This window comes from Hirundo rustica, chromosome 4 (assembly GCF_015227805.2).
Source record: "Hirundo rustica isolate bHirRus1 chromosome 4, bHirRus1.pri.v3, whole genome shotgun sequence".
Classification (NCBI taxonomy): domain Eukaryota; kingdom Metazoa; phylum Chordata; class Aves; order Passeriformes; family Hirundinidae; genus Hirundo; species Hirundo rustica.
The window spans coordinates 20637378-20665216 of NC_053453.1; the positions used below are offsets into that span (position 1 = coordinate 20637378).

Here is a 27839-nt window from a genome sequence, read left to right on the forward strand (position 1 = left end):
AGATATTAGATGAATGTTTTGCTAACAAAATTGGAGCAGGATAATAAGAAGTAAAAGCAGACCTTCAAAACACCTTCCCCCCAACCTTCCCTCTTTCCCAGCTCTATCTCCTCCCTGCCAGCGACACAGGGAGAGGGGAATGGGAGTTATGGTCAGTTCATCACACTTTGTTTTTCCTGCTGCTCAGGGAGAGGAGTCATCATTCAACTGCTGCACCACGGGGTCCCTCCCATGGGAGACAGCTCTCCATGAACTTGCCTAATGTGAGTCCATCTCACGAGCAGCAGCTCCCTGTGAACTGCTGCAACGTGAGTTCATCACAGGGGAAACAGCATCCCTCAGACTGCTGCTGCATGGGTCACTCTTCCATGGGGTGCAGTCCTTTAAGGACAGGCTGCTCCAGCATGGGCTTCTCTTTCCATGGACCTTCCACAGGTTCACAGCCTCCTCTCAGGTTTCCACCTGCTCCAGCATGAGTTTCCTCCATAGGCTGCAGGTAGATCTCTGCATCGCCATGGATCTCCATGGGCTGCAGGAACACAGCTGATTCTCCTTGTCTGCACTGTGAGTGATAAAAGAATCTTTGCTGTGGGGCCTGGATCATCTCCTCCCCTTCCTTCTGCGCTGACCTGGGTGTGTGCAGAGTTGGAACCTCTCACAGGTTCTCACTCTGCTTTTCTCTGGCCAAAATTACAACTGTGCAATAACATTTTTTTTTCTACTTCTTCTTAAATCTGTTATCACAGAGGTCTCACCACTATTTCTAACTGGCCCAGCCTTTGACCAGCAGCATTTCCATCTTTGGAGCCACCAAGGAATGGCTCTGCTGGAAATGAAGGAAGCTTCTGGCAACTTCTCACAGAGGCCACCCCTGTATCTCCCCCACTACCAAAGTTTGGCCATGCAAATCCGATACAGAGACCTGAATGAAGCAGTTGCTGTTGGACATAACTTCCACTGTCAATTATCTTGGCAATTACAACTGGCTGGTGATTTGCTGGAAGGGTTGCATTGCCCTTCCAGGAAAATCTCCTGTACAAAATGTAATTTCATAAGAAATTCTGGAGACGCAGTGTTGCAGTCATTTGATTGCCTGCTCCTTTTAGCATCTGTAGTTTTTTGCAACGTATAGTGAGAATATGCATATGTATACTGCAGCACCAATTGTCTTTAATTACTATTATGTTTTTAATAGGAAAATTTGCCTTTTGACTCAAAAAATATTTGTGGGCCCCAAATATCTCTTCTTACACTGAAAAATAACTTTGGCTTTCATAAGCAAAGTAAATATCGGGGGAAATCTGCTAAATTGGAAAAGAAAAATGGATAGCAACCATGAAATTGAGATTTGTCATTAATGATTACCAAGACTTGAATTTTTCGCATTGTGATAACTACTGCTATACATAATGAAGGAAAGTCTTTAACTGATAAGGAGTTTGCTCAGTTCAAAATACCCTCTTGGAATTAAATCCTATAAAAAGAAATCAGAAAATATAGTATGCTTGAACCTTATCATCCTGAATGGAAGATCTCTTTTTCATTTGCAGAAAAGAAAATTAATTTGAATAATTCAACTTAGCTTTTTATTTCAAAAGTAGATTAATTTTTATCATTTTCAGGTTGGATTTTTTTTGCCTACAGAAAATTAGCCATGATGTACATTTAATGAGGTTTTTTAAAAAATTATTTTGCATATCGTACATATTTAAGGCATCAGTTTAATTTCACCTAACTTTAACTGCAAAACAGAACATTCAGTTTAATTTAGCCATTTAGAATATTTCAACAACTTATCAAAAATTTAGGAAATTTCAGAGTGGTATTTGCCCACTTGTATTAAAACCAATTTTAGAATAACATGAATCATGCTGGCTATCTCTTTCCACTTTACATATAACAATTAAAAATAGCTAAGTGAAGTGACAAATCCTACCTATACTGATTGAGTCCATGCTCCCTTAACTAATTCCTCATATGCCATACAGATAAAAATGCCTCTTCTGCCCAGCAGACACATATGTGAGGCAGGTTTGTTCAAAGGCTTTCCTTTGATAATTTCTTACTTAGGCTGTAATGGATATGACATTTTTAATCACTCAATAAGTGATCCTGTTTGCTTTTCCAAATAACTTTCAAATGAATCAGTAGATTGCATTGTTTTTTACTAATTTAATTTTCTTTACACATTATATTATCTGGTTAAAGAAAATGTTATTCTATTGACACTCCCTTGCTGCAAGTACAGATAAAATATGTAAAGCTAAGCTAGTTTATATTTCACAGGAAAATGCATAAGTGTGGGCAAATCTAATCATGCTTGAAGGAGTTTTTGGCTATGCTCTAACAGAATCAAAAGTATCTAAGCAGTCACCTTGGGCATTGAACAGGTGTTTCTGTATTTGCCCCCTTTCAGTATTTGCTCTTCTATTATGCATCAGTGGAATCATTACACTGCATTTTGGTATGGCTAACAGCACTTTTCAAGCAAGCAAACTAATGAGTTCATTAAAATTTTTGCACTATGCTTATGGTATAAAAAGACCCATTTCTCTCACTTTACCAGGGCATTAATCAATTAGTAATTTTGCTTCATTGTTAACATTGCCTAACGATTTATCAGCTTCTGTACACTTAAGAAAAAAAATTACAAAAAGTAAGCAAATTAGATTACCCCAATTTCTTTGATGGTCTTATCTGTGATTTTTTTCATTCTAGACTGTTTTTTTAATCAAAAATCCATACAGATATTATTAATGAATATAAAAATTTGTCCTAAGGGGTGAGGAACCAGAAAACAATTTAGGACATGGGGCAGATAATCATCTGAATCTCAGTTAATTGGACAGAAATTTGGTGAGGAAACAAATGTCATTCCGAGTGTATAAATAACAGAATGAAAAGTGTAATTAAAATTACTGTCTTTGGCATTTTAGCATTATCACTGAAAGTCATTATCCATTTCTAGTCTTCATTGTTTAAAAATGGTGTTCGCATATTGCAGACATTCAAAAAAGTGCAAGATTTTAGCAAGCACTGTGTACAATGAGAAAGTTGAGAACTTTTATCTAATGAAAAGTTAAGAGGTCTTTTGTATTTTTTCTTGTCTCATGAAGAAAAAAACCCTGATAAAGAAGAACTTCATTTTATTGTAATCTTGCAAACATGGCAGTTTGTGAATGCTGAAGTTAGACCAGCTGACACTAGAAATATTGTTATATTTTTAGAGTGTGTAATTGCTTATAAGCTCCTAATTGCAAGAAAAAAAAGTTAACTTGGAAAACAAGCAGGTAAAAGCTGAAAATGGGGCAGAAAAAGAAAGGAGAATGTCTCCATAGGTGAAGAGGGGAGAAGCTGATCTTGAGGAGACATCAGCAGAGTTTGTTAGAAACTCGTAGATACGACATGTGGGGACAGAATGGGTAGACTACAAAGGACTTGCCTGCTTGGTAGGAGAGAAGGTGCATTGTGCTCTGCTTGGTTGGACAGGGTGGGGAGAGCAGGGGCACTTTCCCACCACTTGAATTCCTTAAACAAAAACAGGCTTCTGCCTAAGGAGCATGCTCCGATCAATAATTATTGATTTGAGTCAGGAATCACATGTTCAAGTATTCTGGCACTTGTCAGGGAGGATGTCACTCCTCTTTTACTACTTGTTACTCAGGGCCACTTTCAAGATATCTTCCTTTTCGTGCACTGTGTTCATCTGCTGAGTGGATGTTTATAGCTCTTCCAGCTCTCTGTAGTGTGTATTTCTAAAGGAATTTTTGTTAAAGACACTTACAGAATGTTCCTCAGTGGCGTACACTTTCAGTGGAAAGTTGCTCAAGTAGAAGACAATGATAATGAAAACAGGTACAATTTCACTCCTTATGTTTTTAGACAACATATTTTCAGTAGGATATCCTTAGCTAAAAGAATAGGATGGAGTGCATCCTATGACATTACATCTCAAGCTTGGTAAATCACTCAATAGCTGGATTCCAGCTAGGAAATAGGTTTCCATTGCTATAAATTAAAGGTGAATTCACTTAACTAGATTAACTCAATTATGAGAAGATTAAGAATGGCTTAGGCATTCATTTGTTCATTTCCATTCATCAGCAGTTGAATTAAGTTTGTAGGAAGTCTGCTGTGTATAAGATAAATCCATTACCATTTTACTCATTTATTCTTCAATTCAATTTGTTGTTTTTTTTTAATGCAAACTAAGGTAAATCAAAGTTTGAGCTTAAAGTTACTTCCATGTAGTAAAAATGTGAGCCCAACAAAGTGTGTCCCTGCATCTTGATTTGAGACACCAAAGTGCAACTTAATGGGTCTTGAGTGTTTTAAATAAATTAGGCAAGCCAAATCCCTCCTTTCAGTGGGCTTACATTTTGCCTCTTGAATCCTTTCTGAAAGGGCTATTTCAGACTCATGAATATTTAGCCTGAGTGACAGGTATTTTAGTGCTAAAATGCCCCTTATATCATAAGTTCTGTACCTTGCAGAATGGCCAGAGAGATGACAGGAATGTGGGAAAGTTGGCAATTGCCTAACTTCCTTGGGTAGAAATCTAGGTGTGTTAAAAATGTGTCAGTTTTCATGGGAATATTCGTGGGCCACCTGCTCTAATATAAGACATAAAATGAAAGCAAAGTACCTAACCATGATACAGCTGAGATATGCAGATATGTTCAGCATGAACAAGGGAAAGTGTATGCTAGTATCTCCCCTGGTATTTTCACTCTGCCTGTTTTATAGGTACTTTCTGGAGATAAAGATATTTTCAATAATATATTAAAGCCTCACAGTTTAATGTCTTGTACTTCTGAAATTTTAATATTTGCCAGGTGAACAGAAAATTAAGTAAGGAGCAAGCATGAGTAAGAAAACCCCAAAACAATGGGTATTTGTTTTGGGGTACTAACAGAAGGACAGCAAAAAAATTTATTAGCTAATTTTTTGTATGTTAATGATTTGTCAGGTTAGTGTCTGATGTGTACTTTGAATTATATTGAGCAAAAGTCTTTCATGAACTTTCATGAACTGCATCTTCAATCTGTTCAATGTGTATGAGAAATGTCTTGGTATATTAGTTAAACTTTCAACAGTTTTAGCTAATGTTTCATAAAAGAGAATGCTTAAAGCACTCGCCTCAATTTTGAATTGTAAATTTTAACTTATTTCTTAAAATTTCTTAATAAAAATTATAAATTCTGCATATTATTTGCGGTGGTGAAACAGCAGCTTCTCTATTTCTGTAAAAAAAAGTCAATTGAAAACAAAATAAAACAATGAAACATAAAACAAATGAAAGCAAAAAGACTTTAAAAGGCTGAGAATAATTTTATTGGCAATATTCTTTACTGAAGCCTTCTCTCTTCCCTTTCACCCAAAAACTTTTGGCTTTGGCGACATGATTTGTCTTTTAGAACATAAATATTTGTAAAAGGATGGGAGTATATATTGTATAATTCTGTCCTCATTTCTACAACTGTCTAATGAAGAATGAAGACAGTTGGCTTGTCTGGAATAAAATCAATGTGAGTACAAAATTAATACAAAAATGTGGAGCTATCCAGCATAATTTCAAATATTTGTTTTTAAGCAATTTGTATTATCCTAAGTGTATAGTGAAATTTTCTACCCTACTGTTTTGCCTTCCTTTTATAGTTACTTCAAACTTTATTGTAAAACAGGCAGTGTTTCTTTACTTGTTTTTCAGTCTGTAGCAAATATTTTTTAATTTGTGTTCCCTTGGAAGCATGCAAAAAATGTTCACCAAAAATCATGGCTTTCATTTTTAAATAGCAAACATTTATCTGTTCTTAGAAAAGAAAATAAAATAAGGTAAAAAAAGGGAGAACCATTTCACCAAGATAAACTTCTTCTGATAACAAGTTTGAGATGGAGAGCTAGATGTGAAAAAATAACTGTATTTGACTTTTCTCTTTCAGTGAACTTGGCATTGTCCACAGACTGGAGTTGTTATGAAATCACATTTTGCTACCCTGTCATGATAGACTATGCTGCCAAATGAGAAACAGCTCCTTATTAGAAACTGGTTTATCACAAATTCTGTATTCAGACAAACTTCTGATGGAAGATAATAGCTTTATCAGTTTCATTTATCCATTATAACAAATTTGGGGGAAAAAAACCAACCAACCAACCATCCAAAACCCCAAACAAACAAACAAACAAAAAAAACCCAACCCCACAACTCTTCCAAACTCTCGAACATGTGTTGTATCACAGTACATTTTTTTGATAGTTTGTCTATTCTTTCTGTTTCTGCTCACATTGCATTTGGTTCAGCTATGGTTTAAAGCCATCTCTCATCTATATACAGATCAACAAACAGGGATATTAGTCACCATAGCATAGGCACATAAATATCAGTCATTTCCATGTACATATGGATTCACTTTCCTCTTCTCTGCACTGAACATGAAGTTCATTCTCATCTCAGTATAAAGCTCTTTGTCCTTTAAAGCTCCAGGAAAGAGTGTTTATTCTTTTCCATGCTGTTGACATTACCAGGAAAAAAAAAATCATTAGCTTACTTGGCAATCCCTGGAAAACAGCCTAAATAGTGCTGCTTTGTCCCTTCTTATACCCAGAGATAAATTCCACAGGGTGTCTTTGAAACTGTGCTCAGTAACCAATAGAATGTCTTTGTAGCACTGTGTCCTTTTGCAGGGAGAAAATATGCAGTAAATTTTTACAAACCATCATGTTGAATTTTGAAGCCTGTCTAACTAGGATATATTTTATTGGCCTTTTTGTGAGATTTTTATGTGCCTGTTTCTGAAATTTGATATTAAATATGCTGACATTAAAAGATAATATCAGGGAAAAGCTTTTTTTTTATTTGCACTTGAAGAATTGTACCTGGAAATAATAACATTTTATTTATTTTTTTTTATTTTGATGATTATTATATATTTTCTACATTTGATAATTCATTACATATGAACCAAACACTAAAACACCAGGAAAACCACACCCTTGGATTTCTCAATTTAGAAAGAAATTCTGAATTTATCATGGAATCATAGAATGGCCTGTCCTGGAAAGGACCATAACGATCATCCAGTTCCATTTCCCCTGCCACGGGCAGGGACACTTGTTGCTAGAACAGTACTCAACCTGACCGTGAGAACTGCCAGGGAGGAGGCATTCACAGCTTCTCCAGACTACTTTTTTCAGTGCCTCACCAGCATCACAGGGAGCATATTCTTTCTAATCTCTAATCTAAATCTATCCACTTTCAGTTTAAAGCCATTCCTCTTGTGCTGTCACATGCCCTTGTTAAATGTTCTCCAGCTCTCTTGTTGGCCCCTTTAAGTACTGGAAGGTTCCAGTTAGGTCTCCCTGGAGCCTTTTCTTCTCCAGGCTGAGCAATCCCTCAGTCTGTCTTCAACAGGAGAGGTGCACTGTCCCTCTGAACATCTTCATGGCCTGCTCTGGACTTGCTTCACTCCAACAGACCCATGTCATTTTTGTGTTTTCTTACGGTGAAAAGGGATTTGTTTGAGTAACTCCTATTACATTGTGCAACACCAGGAGAGCGAAAATACATGAATTCCTTTTTACGTTTTGTAGAATATGGTACACGTGGGACATTAATATGAAGTGGGTTAGTGTCATAGGTCCTAACAGCTTTCACATTCAATAATACATTCCTTGAGTACTATAAGAAGGCCAGAAAAATGGCCTCCATGGAATTTCATATCTCTGAACACCAATTTCTGTGTACTAACTTCTGACAAAATTTCACACAAATTGCCTAATGATTCTAAAATTTGTAATAAATAAATAGCTGGTGTGTAGATGTGTGTAGTTCAAGAAAGCTTCCAAAGCTTATTCCAAGTTTAGTGCAGCCTTTTGCATTTTGGTTTGGTCTAGAAATCTCGAGCATGTGAGGATGAGATTTGTTTGCTTGCTTTCTGAGGTGCATCCAATCTTAAATAGATTTATTTTTCTTTAAATATACATAGTTTTATACTAACTTATGTTATCTTAATAAAACACTTTTTAAAAAATTCATAAACCTTTTAGATTTCCACTGAAAAAAACAAAACTGAAAATTTCCAGTGAAAAGCCACAAAAAGATTTTCATTGAAAAAGAGTTTTGGTTGATAGTTTTCTTAATAAAAGTATTTTTCTTTAAATCTATTATTAGGTTTTGGTATGAAAGGTAATTTGATGGGTATTCCTTTATCTTTAAAGATATTTACCATAGGAATAAAAATAATCAAGAAATAATAGAAAATATGAAGTGAACAAAAATATCCTAAGTTCAAATATGGTCATTGTTTGAATTGTGCTGTTAAACTCAGAGACCTTTAAACTTAGAATATATTACTAAAGAGTGTTTTTTTTCTCATCCCGATATAAAGCAATTCTGCAGAAGAATATTTCATTTTGTACTTTAACATGTACATTATACAACAATTCACAGAAAAAAAAGCTGAAATTTGTTCAGCAGATGTAAATGGCAAAAATTCCTTATTTGCCAGTAAAATTTTTGATGTGAAAGAAATAAACAGTTTATATGAACACTTAGGGAATATTTAGATAATCAGAATGTGATTAATTAAATAGGACTTTGAGTCATATCACAGGTGAGCTGTATTGCTGCAGGTGTTCAAGACTGTTTTCCTATATTGCCATGCATCACTGATTAGATTTAGGTCACTGTATTAGGAAATTATCATTATAGACTTAGATGGATACTGTGATGCTCTCTTCATGGTGTTTTGAATCATTATCCTGCTCTTCTAAATGTTCTTCATTACTTCAGATTCTCAGTCCTGGAACAGATGGTATACAGGTGGATTTTACCTCCCATGCATAGCCTTACTGCAGTAAATTAGGATCTTCTTTTATAGAGCTTACAGTAACCATGGGGAGTCTCTAAAAAAAAGTTTGAAGCTTTTTTAATATGTTGGATTATATCTATAAAGGAAATCTCAATGACTAGACTTTTCTAAGTGCCGTTTTACAAAATAGGTTTGCGGAGGTTTTTTGTTTGTTTTGTTTTGTTTTGTCTTGGTTTTGAATTTTATTTGTTTTTGTTGTTGATTTGGTTTGGTTTATTTGTTTGTTTTTGTTTTTTTTAAATTTTTATTTTTAACTTCAATAGTTTAACCTCTGGACACAATTTATAAAATATGATACTGTGAATATATTGTTTTCTGGACAGATTTTTCAAAAGGTTACGAGTCATCTATCAGAAATTATTGTCTTTGCTTTTCTCAATAAACATGATTATTTTCATTCAAATGAGTCCATCAGAATATCAGGTAGTGGAAATCAGTTTAGATGGATGTGTTTCAGGAGAATATTTCTCAAGAAAGCAACTCACCATGATTTTGGTTATTACCTGCATTTATACTTGTATTTATTCAATAACACTTTATGAAGCTGAGCTCTACCCCACAACATGATTTTGTTCATCCTAAAGAAACCAGTGACAAGAAATTAGAGCAAAAAAGCAGTGCAATGACCACAATAGGATTTTACAACATTAAAACAAAAAATGTCTTTGTGAGAAAGAGTGGAAAAAGATGGATAGAAGGCAAAACATGAACTATCATCAAGCAGGTATGAGGTAGGATCTTGCATAAACATCAGGTGAGATCACTCCATCTGAAGCTTGGCATGTGAGTGCAAATACGCTCGCTGCAAGCAGAAAGGTGAACAAAGGTGAAAATTCTCAGTCTGGCACCTGTATACCTGGAAGATTCACACTGGTTACAATAAAAATAAACATGTAAACTGTGCAGAACTGCATCTAATGCTTTCAGAGAGCAGAGTCTGGGTTAGATTGCAGCACTGTGACATGTATGTGCCTCACCCTGACCCCACGTGGTGCTGAGAAAGCTCTGCTGGTTGTGGAGATTGTGCTGCCAGGGTACAATGAGCTATACTGAGTGGGTGTGTTGGCACCTCTGAAGATGCCCAGGGATACTTTCCTCCAGGCTTTCCTGCCTAGATGAGTTGGAACAATCAGCTACAAAATGACCTAATACTTCCTTGGACTGTAGAAATAGAAAAAATTCAGATGAGTTTCAAGGAAACAGGATTTATGTGCTTTTTTTTTTTTTTTTAATTTAACTAATGTTTGCAACTACACGTTTCATACATCAACTTATCCTCAAAAGAAATAAATCTGAAAGGGCTCCAGATAACTGCGGAAATGGAATTAAGAATCTGAAATAGCTTTGAAATATTTTCCTAAATTAAAAATCATACTTTTTTTTCTAATTTTATTGGAATTTTGATGAGTGATAAAGCCATTGTTTCAGTGGGGGTATGATATGGGCATAGAAAGCAATATTTGAGTGGACTGAAGTGTTGGAATTTTTACTTTAAGAGAAAGCAGCAGAAATCAGACAGGGTGTGGTAATGGTGAAGTATTCTTTCTCTTAGGTAGGATCTTTTTTTGAAGAGATTCTTGTTACTCAGGCAGTTTCTTTAAGATCAGCATCTAGAGCCTTTGTAAGTATTTGGAATGGAATTAGTCTGCAAATCATCTTTTTATGAAATCATTCAATGGGATTAAAAATCTCAAATACAGCTTATGTAGAGTGGTAGCTGTAGTTTACACAATGGGATCATCAAATCCTAGATCTTCTTCTCTTAGGACTTAATACTGCCTTGTAAATAGACAGATATAGCTGCGAAGGAAACTTGTTCAAGTTGTAGCAATTAGCACAGGCTGTGTCTCATTGCAGTTGCTCAGGTTATAGTAAGCAGAGAGTCCCACTATCACATCTTTTACCGTGTTTTTAATCACACCTGGCTTTGGACTTTTTTGTTTTGTTTTGTTTTGTTTTGTTTTTGGTTTTGTAAGGGTATTCGTTCTGCTCTGAAGACTGCAGAGACAATATTGATTTTTACTCTTATGGGCTACAGAAGTCCAACTTTCTTACAGGGAAACAGCAAAAGGAAATGAGAGTCTATACGAGGCCCTTTCCAGTTTATGTCTGCCAGGTACCTAGTGCAATAACAAATTAGTACAGCATTTCCTCTACCCACCTGCAAGAATGATTATTTTATGCAGGAAGAGCTACAATTAGCAAATTAGGGGTTTTATGTGGTCTTTGAAGCAATGGGAGCAGTTAAATCTTCATATTGCATCATAGTTATCGGTGAGAACGCTAGGTTTACTGACTTAAAAGATTTGACTTGTGTGTGATGGTAAGTAAGCACACAGTGCTCTTTTCTGTGGCTATTAGTAGAGACTTCAAAAGCTATTAAAACTCTGTTTGTGTTAAATACCTGAGAAACTATGGCTACATGAGTTCCAACAACTGCATGGAATCTATCACTGAATCTAGGTACTAAATTTTAGATTATGAATTATCTTTAAATGCCATGATCTTAGATTTTGGATACCCAGGCATAATCAAATAAAGTTGATAACCCGATCAAAACTACCTTCAAGTCAGTCCTAGAAGCTGATTTTTGATATTCTGAATAGCACCAGAAGCGAGATGCTCTTTTTCTTTCCTACACTTTTAACTTCTGTTTTTGTATGAGTCTTTTTCTCAACCTAGTATTGCTGGGTTCAGCCTGCTTGCCAGGCATGTCTTTTGCCAGCTCAAGGTGTGTGATTTCATCTCTTGGCAATTCAACAGGTCCCTGCACTCCATGAGCTTCCGATAGGCTGACATTTAAATCAGATAAAAACAATGCCTTTGTGGCAAGCAGGTCATCAGGACAATGTCATTACTATGGTTGAGTATGTGTTCAAAGGAGAACAGTGTCTGGTGTGCCCAAATGTAAAAATAGTATCCTTTTAAGGACTTCAAACCAAACCAGCATATTAAATATTAAAAACCTTGGTAACTGTTGCAAAAGAAAAAAAAAAAAAAAGTGGATGCATGTTTTTATATCACTCTCATTGTACAGTGATAAACTAGAAAGATTTATTTTGGAAATTTTGAGCCAAACAACACATCTATAAAAGTTATCTCTTGGGTTTGAGATTTTTTTTTTAAACTTTTGTGTTTCCTTCCATAATGAAAATCAGTTGCAAACCTAATTTAATTAGCTAGATAAACAGAATTTAACTGTCTTCCTTATGATATTGAAGAAAGAAATCAGTATTTTTTGATGTATATGAGTTTTAGTCATTACATATTTAACTTATATAGGAAAGATAATGCCAAGATTTGAAGGATATCTAATGTTATCATTTTTCATCATATCATTTACTATAAGTAAGCATCCCCATGCCATGAGCACAAATGTCTTGAACAAGGCCCCCAAAGGAGCCTTTAAAATTTAAGATTAAAAATACTTTTTGAGAATTTCTTTCGCACCATCTGGGTTTTTTTGATTAGGAGTTTGGCTGCATGGTTCTGAGGATTCAGAATTTTTTAAAGCAAGCAAAAAAGTTCTCTCACATTGCATGATTTTAGTATCTGGGATCCAAAATGAAGTTTTTTGAGACTAGCCATAAATTTCAGTAATACTAAAAATGTTAGTAGATATTATTTCTGCTGACAGTTCTTAGAATGTGAATTTCTCATGCCAGTAGAGGAGATTGAGATGTGCAGCCTCAAGTTTTTCTGCATTAAAAATATGGCCTGTGTTCCATAATATTAATGCAGAACAGTACCTGTAAAAATACCTTACTGAACACTCATCACCAGTCTCCTTGAATGGAGAAAGTAGCTGTTCAGAGAATATATTGTTCTTCTAATGAAGACTTGTTTTCCTGTTAAAAAATTGTCCTCATTTATCTTCAATAAAAGTAAATTACTTGCCCAGTTATCAACAGCTTCAAATATCATCCATTTAAACAGGTGAAGAACCTTGTATCCTAGGCAAGAGTCAGTGAAAAAGTCCAGTTATATTCCTTCACAACAACCATAAATGTGTATAATTAGTATAGATATTGGTATATAACCTTCTGAAAATTTAATACTGAAAGATTCTGTGGAACGACCTCCCAGATAGTCAGTAGCAGGGTCTACCTCTAAAGCAGGGTCTTCTAAAAGTGGGAAGCATGGGAGTGAGTATATAGGTTATAGGTGTTTTAAGGTGCTTCCAAATTTAAGTCAGTTTTTCTGTAAAACTGTGACCCATAAACAGATTGTAAAACACTGTAAAGTGAAATTACTTCTTTAATATTTTATAGCATTAATATAGTTTGTGTCTTTGGAGATTAGTAGCTTTACAATTGCCTTAAAATAACCATGGCAACAGAGTAAATTTTCAGTGGACATCAGTTGCTCACTAATGGTTGTTGTAATTACAAAGAAACAAGATAGCAAAACCCTATAAATTACTTATCCTTTGATTGCAGTGTATTAATTATTGCTGTGCAGACTTGAAGGACTCAGGAATTTCAAGCATTTTTTCCTTGCACATCAGGCTGCTCTAACTGCTTTGTAGTTTCCCTCCTTCTGGCACAAGGTAATACTTTAATGAATAACGTACCATTTGTTGTGAATTGTGTTAGATGGTTTTGCATTCTAGAAACATCAGAGAATGGGACATGACAAGGTCATAAGGCTGAAATAACATTACCTTTTATACTTTGAAAAATTTAAAACTGTGATTCAGACAGTGATGTTTCTGCTTGATGCCTCTCTCCAAATTTTTTGTGGTAATTGAAGCGTGACCTGCAGTTCTGTGTGTGTGTATGTGTGTGCAGTTGTGTGACAGTTCGTTTTTGATGCAGACCACACAAAAGAAATCAAGCTACAAAATGGTTTATGGCTATTTAACAGTTCCTCTTCAGAGCTTTGTCCTCACTAAATGTCAGACTTTAGGCCCCAGCTGGAAGGAAGGTTGTTTTTCAACCCTGACAACTCATAGAAATCAATATTAGGAAATGCCCTGATATACTTTTAACCTGTTTAATTATTTTAATTAATATACAGCTGATTGCAGTCAAGGAAAAACAGGAAATAGCTCAATGCCAAATAGGATCTTGTTCACCAAGATGAACTATCCTCATGGGTGACTTGAAAGTATGTTGGTCATAATAAGCTGCATGTGAAGTTTGCTTAGCAAGAGAAGAAAATGGCATTTGTGTTTCAGGTGTCTGTTAACTAAATGTTAAAGGACTAATGTCTGTTACATAATGACAATCCCAATGAAACAATGTTAAGGATGCAGATGTGTCTTGTTTGAGAAATCTTAAATTATTAATGTGCTTTCAAAATATTCTTATAGCTAATTGCTTTTGGCTGTGGGTTTGTACCTTGGGTGTTGGATTTTTTTGGTAAACTAACTACACTTCGTATAAGTCTTAAGTAGGAAATTATTTAGTTCCTTAATTCTCTCTGCAGTCCATTATTTCAACTATGATTATGTGACACTGATTTTGTTTGCTTGTTTTCTGTTCATTTTTATTCTAGCAATGTATCATATATGGAAAAATAATGAAGGCTTAGAAAAGAAATAACAGAATCCTAAGATGCCAGTAATGATATCTGAGAACTATGGCCATGGTGTAGGACTTCCAAGAGGCTGGAGACAGAGGAGCAAAATCACAAGCTCTCTTGGAGTTTTCCAAGAGCAATCCTTGTATTGGGGATGAAGCTTGTTAGCTGGACTATTTCCCATTTTGATGACATTTTTACAATTACTCTAAGGATGGTTATCTGTACTCACCAGGATGCTGCCTCACTCCCCAGGCAGCTGTTACCTGAGGGAAAGAACTTTTATTTGCTTTTCACTGGCCTCAGGAACCTATTAATACAGAGGAGATGCTTGAGGGGCTGGACAAACTCTAAAACCATTTGTCCAAAAGCACCTAGAAATATAGATGGCTCTTCAGATGCTCATTTTTTCTGCAGACAGCCCTTGCAGCCTAACTTGTTCCTGCACATCACAGTCAGAACTGATTCCTATAGTTGTGTGTGGCTTTCTTTGATCAGCTTCCTTGTATGAGCCCCACTACCTTTTAGGCACAGCTTTCACTAGCTCCACATTTCCTCTCTCTCATGTGGTTCCATAGCAGAGGGATTCTTCTGGAGTGGAAAGGGAAGAAATCTTTCTTTCTGAGACTGTACAGGCACTTGTGAGTTACGAGTATTAACTAAGTTGTCTCCTTATCTGAAACACTTTATCTTAGTGTCTTGTGACTTCTGAAATTCACAGAGGTATGGATGTATCTGCTTGGCATGTTTTCATCCTGGCATGAAGTAAATACTCAGACTGGAGTTTGAAGCGGGACAGCTGTAACTCCTCTCTGCCTTCTCACATTCAGTACTTGCAAGCTGATGAGAAAAGACTGGTATCATCTGAAAGACGCTCTGTCAATCGTCAGCCTGATAGGCTCTTACCTGAAACATGACCAAAAAATGTGACTGAGGTCAGCAGTGCTGAAATAAGTACATCTTTCTGGGACAAGTAAAACAAAACAACAAAACCAGAACAACCTTCCCCCTCACCCCCCCAAAAAATAAAAGCAAGCAGGGTTGAAGCACAACAAAACCCTTAGCAAACAGTGCCACACAGCAGAAAAAATGGAACAATTAGCATAAGGAGGATCCTCAGTATCTCATGACAGTTAGTGGTAAAGGGTGCATCAAGCTCTTCATGCCATGTAGTTCTCAAATATGTCTTGGTGAGTTCTTGTATACACTGAGTTAAACTGATGATTTATGGTCAGAAGACAATTATTCTCTGCTTCCTAGGAGTATAGTAATTAAAGTTTTAGGTTAAAAAGTTTCAGAATATCTTGTGCATTCCTGAATGTCCTCAATCTCTTCTGATCTCTTTGAATGGATTTATATGACTCTAGCTTCTTGAAAGAAGTGTTTTTGCCAGGAGAATCATGACATCATAAATAAATTATATGAAAACTCTTTCAGTCTGGGAATATATTGTTCCCATAACATGGTTGTGTTGCTGGGGTCTGCAGGTGATCCTGATTTAATAGAGAAATTCATGTCTAATTAAAGTGTATTCATTTTGGTAATACTAAAAAAAAATTACTTGTGGTTGTATTTGTGGAAGATTCCTCACACTTTCACTCCCACTTATGTCCCAGCCTATGTGCCAGATACTTTTTTGTTTGTTTGTTTTGTTGGTTTTTGTTTGGTGTCTTTTGTTGTTGTTGTTGTTTTTGTTTTTGTTTTTGGTGGAAAATCATAACCATGAACTTTTCTCAAAAGGACTACAAGAAATCTGCTTCCTACTACTTGTGCTGCAAAATATATTTAAAAAGAAAGAATGCCCAACCACAACATTTAAAACCAATGTAGCTGATAACATTAAAATTCATCAAAATGTGTCTTGCCAAAGAGCATTTGATACTATCCAGTCTATAATACCGTGCAAACTAAACTTTATGCATCTATTCACACATTTTTCTCTGAGAAATCTAACCACCCGCTTATAACTTCCTCTTTTGGTACAAGCTGTTAGCTTGTACTAGATAATGTCATATCACCCTGCTACTATTTTAGTATGTTACTAGAGTAGTATTTATCTCTCAGCTGAATTTTATACCATGTGTTGATCTTTCGGGGATTGAGTGATCTGTTCCCATTGCATACAATATCCGTTCCCTGAGCCTGTCGGCTTTTTTGACTTGCTAGATTCTTTAGCTGTAGAACTGAATCTATCTTCTTTGGCACACAATGTATGCTGTAGATTTTAAGATGAAACCCGTCTCTATGGATTTTTTGAGTACAGAATAAAAAAGAGCCTGTATTCTTTCAAGTATGCTGGTATCACTGAGCTTTTTGACTACATGTATGAAACAGCAAGATTTTTGTCTCACTCTCTCCCTCCTCTCTCCTCCTGAAAACCCCCTCCCACGAGTGGACAGAGCTGTCTCTTTTCCAGAGGTGAAAGGAACAAAGCTAAGGTGACAGGGGAGGTTCAAAGGGGGCCTTTTTCTGTTCTTCAGTAGCTCCTTCCCCATCAAAATCTCTTTCATCACATTATTTTCCTAGGATTGATGGATGCTTCTGACAAGGCTGCAGTGATAATTCCTGCCTTGCTGTAGCACCTACCTGTGGAGCAGCCCATCTACATCTCCTACCCCTCCCTGTTAGCAGTGGAGTAGGGAAGGTCATTCACATAGCATTGCCTCACCACTGGGAGGAGAGGTCAAAGCATAGCCTTGTTGAGCAGAGAATGGGCTGAGTCCAGACTGGGAGATACAAAACTTCCTTTCCAGTTCTGGTGTCTACCGATTTTAATTCTTTATCTGGCAAAATTCACCATTTAATCTGTGATACAGTCATATTACAAGTACACATATTTTATGATAGAAGACTCAAGGCACTGTGAGGAGAGGAGCTAGGGTTCTGTGGTTTTATATTCTGGGTTGAGTTATTTGTTAGAGGGTAAGAGCAAAAATTTCACCACTGTAGTATATTTGCTGAGAGTGGCCAATAGCAGATGCTGCGGGAGAGAATGTAGGGAACAAGGAAAATGTAGATGATTTTTTCTCCTGCATATTCTTCTTGAAGCTGTAGCTGAAGGACTGAATGAACCAGTTTGCATTTAGATCACTGCTTTTAATAACCACTGTTACACCAACCAATTAATGATGGGGCAAATTGCTTTTTACTACTCCTATACTGTTGATGGCTAGAATTCCGTCTTATCTCTGAATTTTATTAATTTCAGGGTAAGTTTTATGATGCATGTCTCTGTGCTTAATGTGGGAATAAACTAATAATTCTGTAAGGAAAAAAGCTCTACTTGTTATTTGTTATTTTAAATACCATGTACCTATGGTACTTGCCCTTGATTATGTTACACAAGAGTGGAATGAACTGTTCCTTTCACAGAAATACACCATTTTAATTTTTCACTATGCTGAGGACCAAGACATCAAATAAATTATACACTTCTCTGCAAAATCACAGCTAAGTTCTTGTCCATCAGCTTCAAAAATGTAAAGTTGTACTGCCTCACCTGGAATTGACTTATATCAGTTTATTTGAATGCCAAATTTTTTACTTTCTCTATAAGCCTTGTAAAGGGTAGCACCATACATTGTATTACATACGTCTCAAATCTGTATATAATTCATTCATATATAATTCATTTTAGCACTCCTAGTTTCTCTTTCATTCTATTTTATGCATTCATACATGAACAGCCAGAATTTGCCCTGTGGTAAGTTAGATAAATTGCCTAAACATGAGCATCTAATGCCATTTAAGATACCCCAGGGTATCCATCTGGCCTCCAGCTGCTGCCTCAGAAAGGCACAGATTCTCTCTCATATGCATATTCTGCATATCTGTGTGGATGTATCCAATATCTTAGGATATTTAAAATGTCAGTAAAGGTCTGTGTTTACTGCAACTGGATGAAATCCTGTTTTATTGTCCTAATCTTGAACTGAGACATGTAGAGTAAGCACAAAAAGAAGTATTTTCTTATTTTGAATAGGTGTGAGACAATCATCATTTCTTATTTTAGTAACCATGTTGCTCATTGTTGAAAAATGTCTGCTGTATGGAGATTGAGCAGATAACAGCTTAATTTATCACAAACCTCACATAGCTTGGTAACTGCATATTCTTTCTCTGATAGCCTGATATTCACAAATTAACTTTTGCTGTTTCTGATTAGTTAATAATTTTCAGTGGATTTGTTTCCTTTTTTGTTTTGTTTTGTTTTGTTTTGTATTAAATGTTATAACAGTCTGTATTTACTCTTTCCATTTATTCCATTTCAACCTTCTATTTAATTTGTCTCATTGACATCTTGTTTAAATTACAAATGCATTTTTCTTTTCTCAGAACTCTCAGTATTGAAAGTTCAAAAGGGTATTCCCCCTCTTTTTATTTTCTTGAGAATAATTTAATTTGTGTACATCTCTGTAGTACTTTTTTCCTTTAAAAAAGAAAAAAAAAGCTGCTTAGAATGAAATGATCATTAAAAAGCTCTGAACCCTTAACTCTAGTACTTTAAACTATTTGCATGAATTGATGAAGTAAGAGTAGATCCAGAGTTGATCAGGAGGAGTCTTTCCATAAAGCTGAATGCTAAGAGATGGTGCATTCTGAAGTTCTGATACACAATAGTTAATTGTATTTTAGTGCATTACATAACTGCTTGACTTCCATTCTCCTAAGAATACACTTGAATCCAGGCTTACTTCTTTAGATTCATAGCAGATAAAGTAGTTTGTGTGGAACAGCTCAAAGGATGAAGACTCAGCTTAATATTTTAATATTCAGATTAAAAAAAAAATCAATCCATAGACATATTATTTCAGAAATAAAAGGTTTGTATCTGACTGACATCAAGCTTTAGAATGAAAACAACTCCACTAGAGTTGGAATATTCTGTAAATGACAGTTATGAGACTTATCAGCTCAACCACTTTTCTACACTTTTGTCAAGGTACTGAAGTAACAAAACCTCATAAAGAAATTTTTATAAAGATTTTCATATGAGAAGAATCCAAATGTGTTGTTTAAAAGATTTTTTTTAGGCTCAGCGCTGTTTTTAAGGCTCAGCACTGTTCTTAATTTAAGAACTTTTATATATTAATCACTTTTATATGCACTTGGCCTATACTACACATGTATTAGTGGTTTACGAGTCAATCCACTTCTTTTCCACGTCCTGAAATGTAAAGAGAATTTCACTGGAAGGCATTGGCCAAGTGCACACTGTAACCTCACAGGGATCTAACATTACAGTCTGCAGTACAAGAGGAGATATTTTAGAATCATGTGAAATGTAACTTGACAAAGTAGGCACATGAAGGATTAGGTAGTTACTAAACAGCATCTCAAGAATATCAAAGTACATGTTTAAAGATTTCTTCAGAAGAATGTGAATTTTCAAGTCCAATGCACACAACAGTTGTTTATCAGAAAGGATCCTCCTTGATATCCATGTAAGGCATTGAAAATTCAAAAGGGCCCATCACAGCCTTGAATCTGATTTAAAAACCTCATGCAATTTACCATTTTTTCCTCTCTAAATAACTGTTCTGGCTAGTTTAACCTGCATTTTGAGAGGCTTATAAACAGCTGTGGTCACAGAGACATTCTGAAATGTCTACCTGAAGTGCTAGTTCAACACCTAGGGTTGTTTAAGGCCGGTTGCTGCAAAGTAGGAAGGAGAAGGGACAATTTCTTTCAGTACCAAAGAATTTCTTTACACCTAAAAATTGCAAACATGTCCTGAAAAGAGAAGAGATATTTACAAAACAGATCTCAAAATAAATTGGTAACTATGTCTTTATATTAAAAAGCCCCAGCTCAACCCAACCCAACCTAACCTGACCAAGTTTGGCATGGAAGAGAGATGAAGGATGTAAAAGCTCATACAATTTTCCATAGTTAGCCAAACTTATTATGTAGTCTGGAAATTCTCTTTTAGACATCCATAATAAATTAAAAATTTAGCTAAAATGGTGACAGGTTGAAAACAATTACCTGAGTAATTTGTGAGTTAAAATTACAAATGGCAACATAACCAGATATAGAATAAAATGTGGAAATGCCCAAAGTCATAGTCCCCTCACTTCTCTTTAGGTATTTTATTAAATGCTCTAAAAATGTTAAAAAATTTAAATCAGTGAAATTGTTTTTACAAAAGGAGCCTACTTTCTATTTTCTCCGGTGCTCTGCACTAACGTTGTAGGAATATTTATCCTAAGAAAAAGTAACATTTTGGATTACAATGAATGTGGTTCCCAAATGAAGTTATCTAAGTTTATTCTCTAATATAAATGCCCTATTCTAGAACTGTTTGTTGTGGTTTCCCAGAGTACTTTTTATCTAGGCTGGAATTTATGTAGTCCTGGCTCACTACCTCTGGTGTTTGTCATATTCTATGTTATTTTCTCTCCACAGTATATTAAATTTAAGTTTAACAGGCAAACTTCAATGTTCAATAAGAGGAGCATTTAAATGTTCTCTGTCTTAAACTATAATGCACTTCCCTGCAATGGTAATGATAGAATATATGTGGCAGTACTAGATATCAAGAACGCTCAGTTCTGCATGTCTGGTTGTCAGAAAAAGAGACACCTGTATACTCCCATGGCATTGTTAGAGCACTGTATACTGAATCTGGGTTTTCCTCCTTACATGAGAGTAGTTGTTTTGGTCAGCTACAGTGTTTCTCCACATGATTTATTATCTGATCTCTATACAGTATTAAACAGTATCCTCACTGCTGATGCACTGATCATTCACCAGGGCATATTTTTCTTCAGATGAGATTAACATTTTTTAAGAATACTAATTAACCCTCGGTAGTTTGTTTATAGCCTTGGGGCTATACACTTACACTGTCTTACACTTTCATTCTGTCCTTACGCTTTTAAGACTCCTGCTACCATCTTGCATTTATTATTTTGGGAACCACTGGTCAAATCCACAGGTTTTCTTCAAATGCCTTTGACTTTGCTTTCCTGATTATGCACCTAATGGTTTATTAGCACAATCCAGTCATGCATACCTCCTAGTTATAGTTCATTAAATGTTTCATTCCACAATGGAATATGAATATAATAAGACATGGATTAAAGCAATAGTCTCCTTGTTAACGGAATATAACAGTTATGGCAGCATTGCTAAAACGCAATCAAATATACTTTAGAGCAGTTACTGTGATTGTTACTGTACTTTCTATAATCTGCTCTTTAATAAAGGGACAGTGTTTTTTTTTTCTCGGCGTTAGGGAGTGTACATCTTCTGTGACTTATTCCAGCTTTTAGCAAGCCTGATTTTATTAACTTGACGAAGGTTGTTTGACTTTTGACACGTGAGAAAAATCTTGGTGGACTCATTTGGGGAGGCTGCTGAATTTAGCAAGTTGCTATGTCCTGTTGACTGGGTGCACAGCAGGAGATGCTGTTGTGCTCTAGCTGAGAACAGCACTACGCCAAAAAAGAAACACGGTTCTAATTTGGGCTAGTCAGTCTCTTTGTACGTGTGTTGTGGTTTAACCCCTGCAGCTGAACATCACACAGACTCACTGCCTCCCCCACAACCAGGGTCGGGGAGAGAACTGGAAGGGTAAAATTGAGAAAACAGGTGGGTTGAGGTAAAGACAGTTCAATAGGTGAAGCAAAAGCTGCACACATAAGTAAAGCAAAAGGACTTTGTTGTAATGCATTAATTAGGTTTACATTTCATTGGATTTGCAATGGTTTTTCTACGTATGTGTCCTATGATCTGCCCATCCCCCACACTGAAATGTAATCCAGCCCTGTTCCCGCCCACTTCTCCCTGATTGTGTGGTGCCTCTGGGCCCTGCCCCCTGGGCCCGGCCCCCCCCCGGGGGAAAAAGCCCCGAAGGGGCAGGGGCCAGCTCTCCCTGGCACCGGTGAGCCATCGGGAGAGTCCAGCTAAGCAGAGCAGGACTTGAGAATGAAAGCTGTAAAATCCCGTCTGAAGCCAGGGAGCAGACTCTGTTACTTTTGCCATCGGCGGCCATCGAGTCTCGTGGGGAAAACTACAGAACTTCATTCACCCCATGCTATGGGCAGGCAGGTGTTCAGTCATCCCCAGGAAAGCAGGGCTCCATCACACATATGATGTGTGATGCAGAGCCCTGCTGAATGTGATGGCATTAAGAGTGACTTAAAGCCATCTCTCCAAATGTCCCCTTCTCCCTTCTTGTCCGGCTTTATATGCTGAACATTATGTTATATGGTGGAGAATATCCCTTGGGTCAGTTGGGGTCAGCTGTCCTTGTTGTGTCCCCTCCCAACTCCTTGTGCATCCCCAGCCTCCCTAGTGGTGGAGTCGGTTGAAAAGCAGAAAACACCTTGGGTCTCTGTAAGTACCGCTCAGATAAAGCTAAAACATCCCTGTGTTTATCAACAGTTTTCAGCACAAATCCAAATCAGAGCTCTGCTATGAAGAAAATTAACTTTAAACACTCTGCTATGAAGAAAATTAACTTTATCCCAACCAAAACCACCCCAAGATATTTCTAGCACCAGTCATATATTATAAGTTCACATTCTTATTGCTGAGCATAATAATGTTTTAAGTTCTTGTTGGTCTTAAGGGATACCAAGGACATTTCCTGTCTGTTCATAAAAATGACAGTTTTTCTGTGAGGTCTTCAAATGCTGCTGAATGGAACGATGAATTGTGTTGTTACTACAGAGCAAAGTTTTGAAGGCTACCTCCATAACTATGTACCAACAACAGCTGAGTATGTGTTTATTGTGCAGAAGAAATTTATTGCATCAACCTGCTGTGAAGAATAATTTTTTTGCTTGAAAGTTTGTAGACTGGGATTTTTCTTCCTTTTTATTCTGTCAAAAGAATTGGGAACAAAGCATGAAGAGCTTACCAAAATTTTCTCTTGAGTCTCTTCTATCTTCATGGGGTCTTAAGTCTTTACCACACATAATTTTTGACACTCTTCTTCCATGGTTGCTCACATTCAATTTTTGCAGCCGGAATTTTCCTGGCAGAACTGTGAAATGGGTACAGTATTTAATGTGCCACTTGTCACTCTGAAAACACTGTTTATTTTACTGGATATCAATTTTATATGAAAGCTGCTATACAAAATAAAATACTTTAGAGAACAAAATATTTTATGGAAGGGAGACAGACAGACATACAAGAAGAATTTATGTTGAAATCCTGGAGTGTGTAAACTACTCCCACTTCTACTAGCTTACTTCTGCTTGATAGGTATCCAGAAATTCAAGTGGTGTTTTTTTTGTTTGGTTGTTTGTTTGTTTGTTTGTTGTTTGTGGGGTTTTTTTGTGGTTGTTGTGTTGTTTTTTTTTTTTTCCCCTCCATTCTATGGAAACCATTCAGAGTGGACCTAGTGCCTCTAGGTGATACATTAACATGTGTTATAGTGTAGGAATTTACTATGAACTGGCTAGCTATTTTCTTGGATGTTCACATGGAGAAACATGAAAACATTGTGGGGGCATTTTGTGGTGTTTTGAGTTTTCCCCCTAGTAAAGAAAAAAATTTCAACTCCAGTCACTGAAATAGAACATTAGCATACTTGAATTTTTCTTCAATGGACCTCAGCTATAAATATGATTCACTTATACATAAAAATTCAGGGAAGGAGTGTAGTTTTTGAAAAGTCTGCAGGAGTACAGGTCCTTGATGTCACCTTGAGGGAATCCATCAAAATGTGTTCTAATTTGGCTGGTCTGGTTGCCAAGGTAGATGTGTAGTTTTCAATCTTTGAACATTTTGTTGATTGAAGTAAGAACAGTGTCAATTTATAACTTTTGACAGGTTCAGCAATGGCTTTTTTGTCAGGCAGTGCCATGTATAGAGAGAGCAAGTACAGCTGATGTACTTAATTTATTTTATTAAAATACTTTTGCATAGCTGATCAGTGCTAGAAACAGAATACTAACTGTGACAATTTAAACATTTGCATCTCAAGGTCTTTTATGAGTATTGGTTCCTTAGTGTATGATAATAATATTTTTGTGCTTAATTTATAATGTAGTTCGTTACAAGATTGCTATTTTTTGTCTACTGCCAAGCATACGCATCATAAAGTGAAATTGTCTTTCTTCATGTCAAAAGAATTTTCTTCATTTCTGTTTTATCCTAGAATTTTCTAATGTTCTATAATACACACACAAACCAGTCCCAACCAAACAACCAAACAACCAGAGAAAAAAGACTGCAAAAGATTATATTTTAAAATTATTTTCATAGAAACATAGGTTAGTTTTTTGATGATGTTAATAACATACATTTTGTCTTTGTGAGGTTTTTGAATTTATTATCATACAATGCTTGCATTATGAAGAACCTGTTAAATTTCTAATTAGTATTTTTTCTTTAATGTATATTTTTTAAAATGCTTTAAAGGTATTTATTGCTTCTTAATATTTTTTTCAGGGAGTGCTGGAACACCTGTTGTTTTCAATGAAAATGGAGATGCTCCTGGACGCTATGATATTTTTCAGTATCAAATCACCAACAAGAGCACAGAATACAAAGTAATTGGTCAGTGGAGTAATCAACTTCATCTAAATGTAAGTACACTGTTTCCCTTAGTATTGTCCTGCTGAAACTGGCTGCTCATGGCTTGGATGGGCACACTGTTCATTGCATAAAAATCTGGCTGGAGGGCCAAACAATACAGAGATGACAGCACGTGGAGTTACATCCAGTTAACAGCTGGTAACAAGTGGTGTTCTCCTGGGCTTGGTACTGGGGCAATGTCCTTATCAACGATATGGACAAGGTGATCAAGTGCACCCTCAGTAAGTTTGCAGATGAGACCCAAGCTGAGCAGGCTCTGCTGGAGAGTAGGAAGGCTCTGCAGAGTACTCTGGTCAGGCTGGACTGATTGCCATGGCCATTTGCATGAGGTCCTTGGGTCACAACAACCCCAGGCAGCACTATAATCTGGAGACAAAGTGGCTGAAAAACTACCCAACGGAAAAGGTCCAGGAAAGGTTGGTTGACATAGCTGATTAGGAGCCAGAGTGTGCTCAGGTGGCCAAGAAGGCCAGTGGCATCTTGGCTGTATCAGAAATAGTGAGGCCAGCGGGGCCAGGGCAGTGATTTTCCCTCTGTACTTGGTGCTGGAGCGGCTGCAGCTGATAGAATCGTAGAATTAAGGTTGGCATAAACCTCTAAGGTCATTGAGTCCAGCCAGCAATCAAACACTGCTAAGACCACCACTAAACCACATCCCTAAGGCCACATCTACAAGTCATTTAAGTATCTTCAGGGATGATGATTCTATTACTTCCCTGGGGAGCATATTCCACTGCTTGACCACCCTTATAGTGGAAGAACTTTTTTCTTATTATGAAATCTAAACCTGTCCTCACACAACTTGAAACCATTTCCCCCTGTTCTATCACTCGTTACCTGGGAGAAAAGACTGGCCTCCACCGGTCTGCAATCTTCTTTCAGGTAGTTGTAGAGAGTGATAAGGTTCCCCTTGAATACTGCAAGACATTGAGGTGCTGGGGCATGTCCAGAAAAGGGCAATGAAGCTAGTGAAGGGTCTGGAACAGAACCTCTTGTGAGGAGTGGCTAAGGGAGCTGGACTTGGTTATTCTTTTAGGTAGAAAAGGAACTTTAGAGGAGAACTTACTGCTCTCTACAACTACCTGAAAGAAAGCAGTGATAGGACAGAGGAAATTACAGAAGTTGCACCAGAGGAGGTTTAGATCAGGCATTAGAAAAAATTTCTTCATTGAAAGGGTGATCAAGCATTGGAACAGGTGGTGACAGTGGTCACCATCCCTGGGAGTATTTAAAAGATATGTAGATGTGGCCTTTAGGGACACGGTTTAGTGGTGGACTTGGCTATGTTAGGCCAATGGTTGGACTTGATGGTCTTATATGTCTTTTCAACCTAAATGATTCTATAGTTCTACCAATTTGATTATAATACTGACATTGGAGAATAGTCATTTGAGTATTAAATTAATTTAAATTCTTAAAAAACCTATTTATTCTCTGTCAATTAGCAGAACAAAACACTTCCTCTCTGTTCTTGAGGAGGCAGTAAAAGATAACACAATAGCCTGAACCAAATTCTTTATATTTTCAAGTCAGATGGGTTGTGTGGTCATCAGCTCCTTCAGATGATATTTTCAAATAATTTTATATCTGTTTTTTCTCAGAGTGATTAATAAGTTAGGAAGGGAAAAAATAAGTCTTCCTTTAAAAAAAGGTGTCAGACGAAATGATGCGGACAGGTAAATTGGCCAGGTATTTCAAATAATATGAGAGGATGGAAAAATTTCATAAAAGACAAGTTTGGATTTTAACCCCTTCTGATTTAGATAATACATTGGGATGATGAACTACTGTAATAAAAATATTCCTTGAATAAAAATGGAGACTTTGGTGTTTTTCTATATGAATAACTAGGATTTGTATTGTCCCTTATTACTTCATAGCAGAAGGAATAAAACCACATAATTTCCCCATCCTTAGATGGTGTTTTTAATTGCTGTCTTAATGTGTTTTGCAAGTTTTGGGGTAGTTAAGTTCCATCCGTGTATGAAAATATATTTGGGTTGAAAATTGCCATCCCAACAACATTCAGAAGATATCTTACATTGTATTTGCATTACAGATAGGCACCAAAGTTTAATTTGATAAATTTTGGGGTCTAATGCACTTTTTTTCTGTAAGAAGGTGTCTTCATGCAAAGAGAGAAAAAGAAAACTGAAGATAATCTCTTTCCTTATTAAGTATGCAATATATTTGTGCTAGCTATTTGGGTGCCTCTGCAAATGTGTAATATCAATGTTGTTTTGCTAAAGGCTGATGAGAAGGACAGCAGCATGAATTGATGATTAAACGCACCAAAACGAGTCTATGCAGTGAATTCAATCAAACCACAAAAAGAAGGTTTCAGGTATCTCTGGTTTTCCATGTGAAAGGCTCCTGATGAGGAGTAACAAAGACAGTGTAGGAAATATATACAAATTATTCTCCTGTTCAGACTATTTTGCAATAATTATCAGAGTGCTATCCACAATAACACATAAGATTTCTCCTCATTTTCATCCACAGCTGTTAAACCACTTTAGCATATCTACAATTTAATATCTGTAAGTACTTGTCAGGGACTCATTTATTTAGTTATTCTGCCCAAATGAAAAAAATCTTACCAACAGAAGCTGTGTGTTTCAGATAGTGTGGCAGTGTAATTTCCCTTCACTAACCTGTATGTTGAAAAGCATGAAAGGAAAAAAAAAGGTTTAAAATGTTTAACATTAAACATTAATTCCCAGAAAACACTACAGTTAGTTCCTTTTCTATTATATATAAATAATGTATGGCAAATATATTATATAATATATCTATAGCTAATATATACTATACTATATATATAGTATATAGATAATATATAGTTATATCCATACCTATTATGGAATATCCATAACTATTATGGAA

The 27839-nt window shown here is 36.2% G+C and overlaps 1 protein-coding gene across 5 annotated transcripts in view; it reads left to right on the forward strand.

The window, feature by feature from the left end:
• The window catches only part of GRM8 (glutamate metabotropic receptor 8), a 328659-nt gene that overhangs the window by 234182 nt on the left and 66638 nt on the right, over positions 1-27839 (forward strand). For all 5 annotated transcript variants that reach the window (XR_005700607.2, XM_040062862.2, XM_040062865.2 and 2 more), the window contains one exon: positions 24807-24943. Coding sequence is in view for 4 of the 5 variants with exons in the window: in XM_040062862.2 (XP_039918796.1) it covers positions 24807-24943 (137 nt within the window). In the remaining variant the exon portion in view is untranslated. The remainder of the gene's footprint in view (positions 1-24806; positions 24944-27839) is intronic.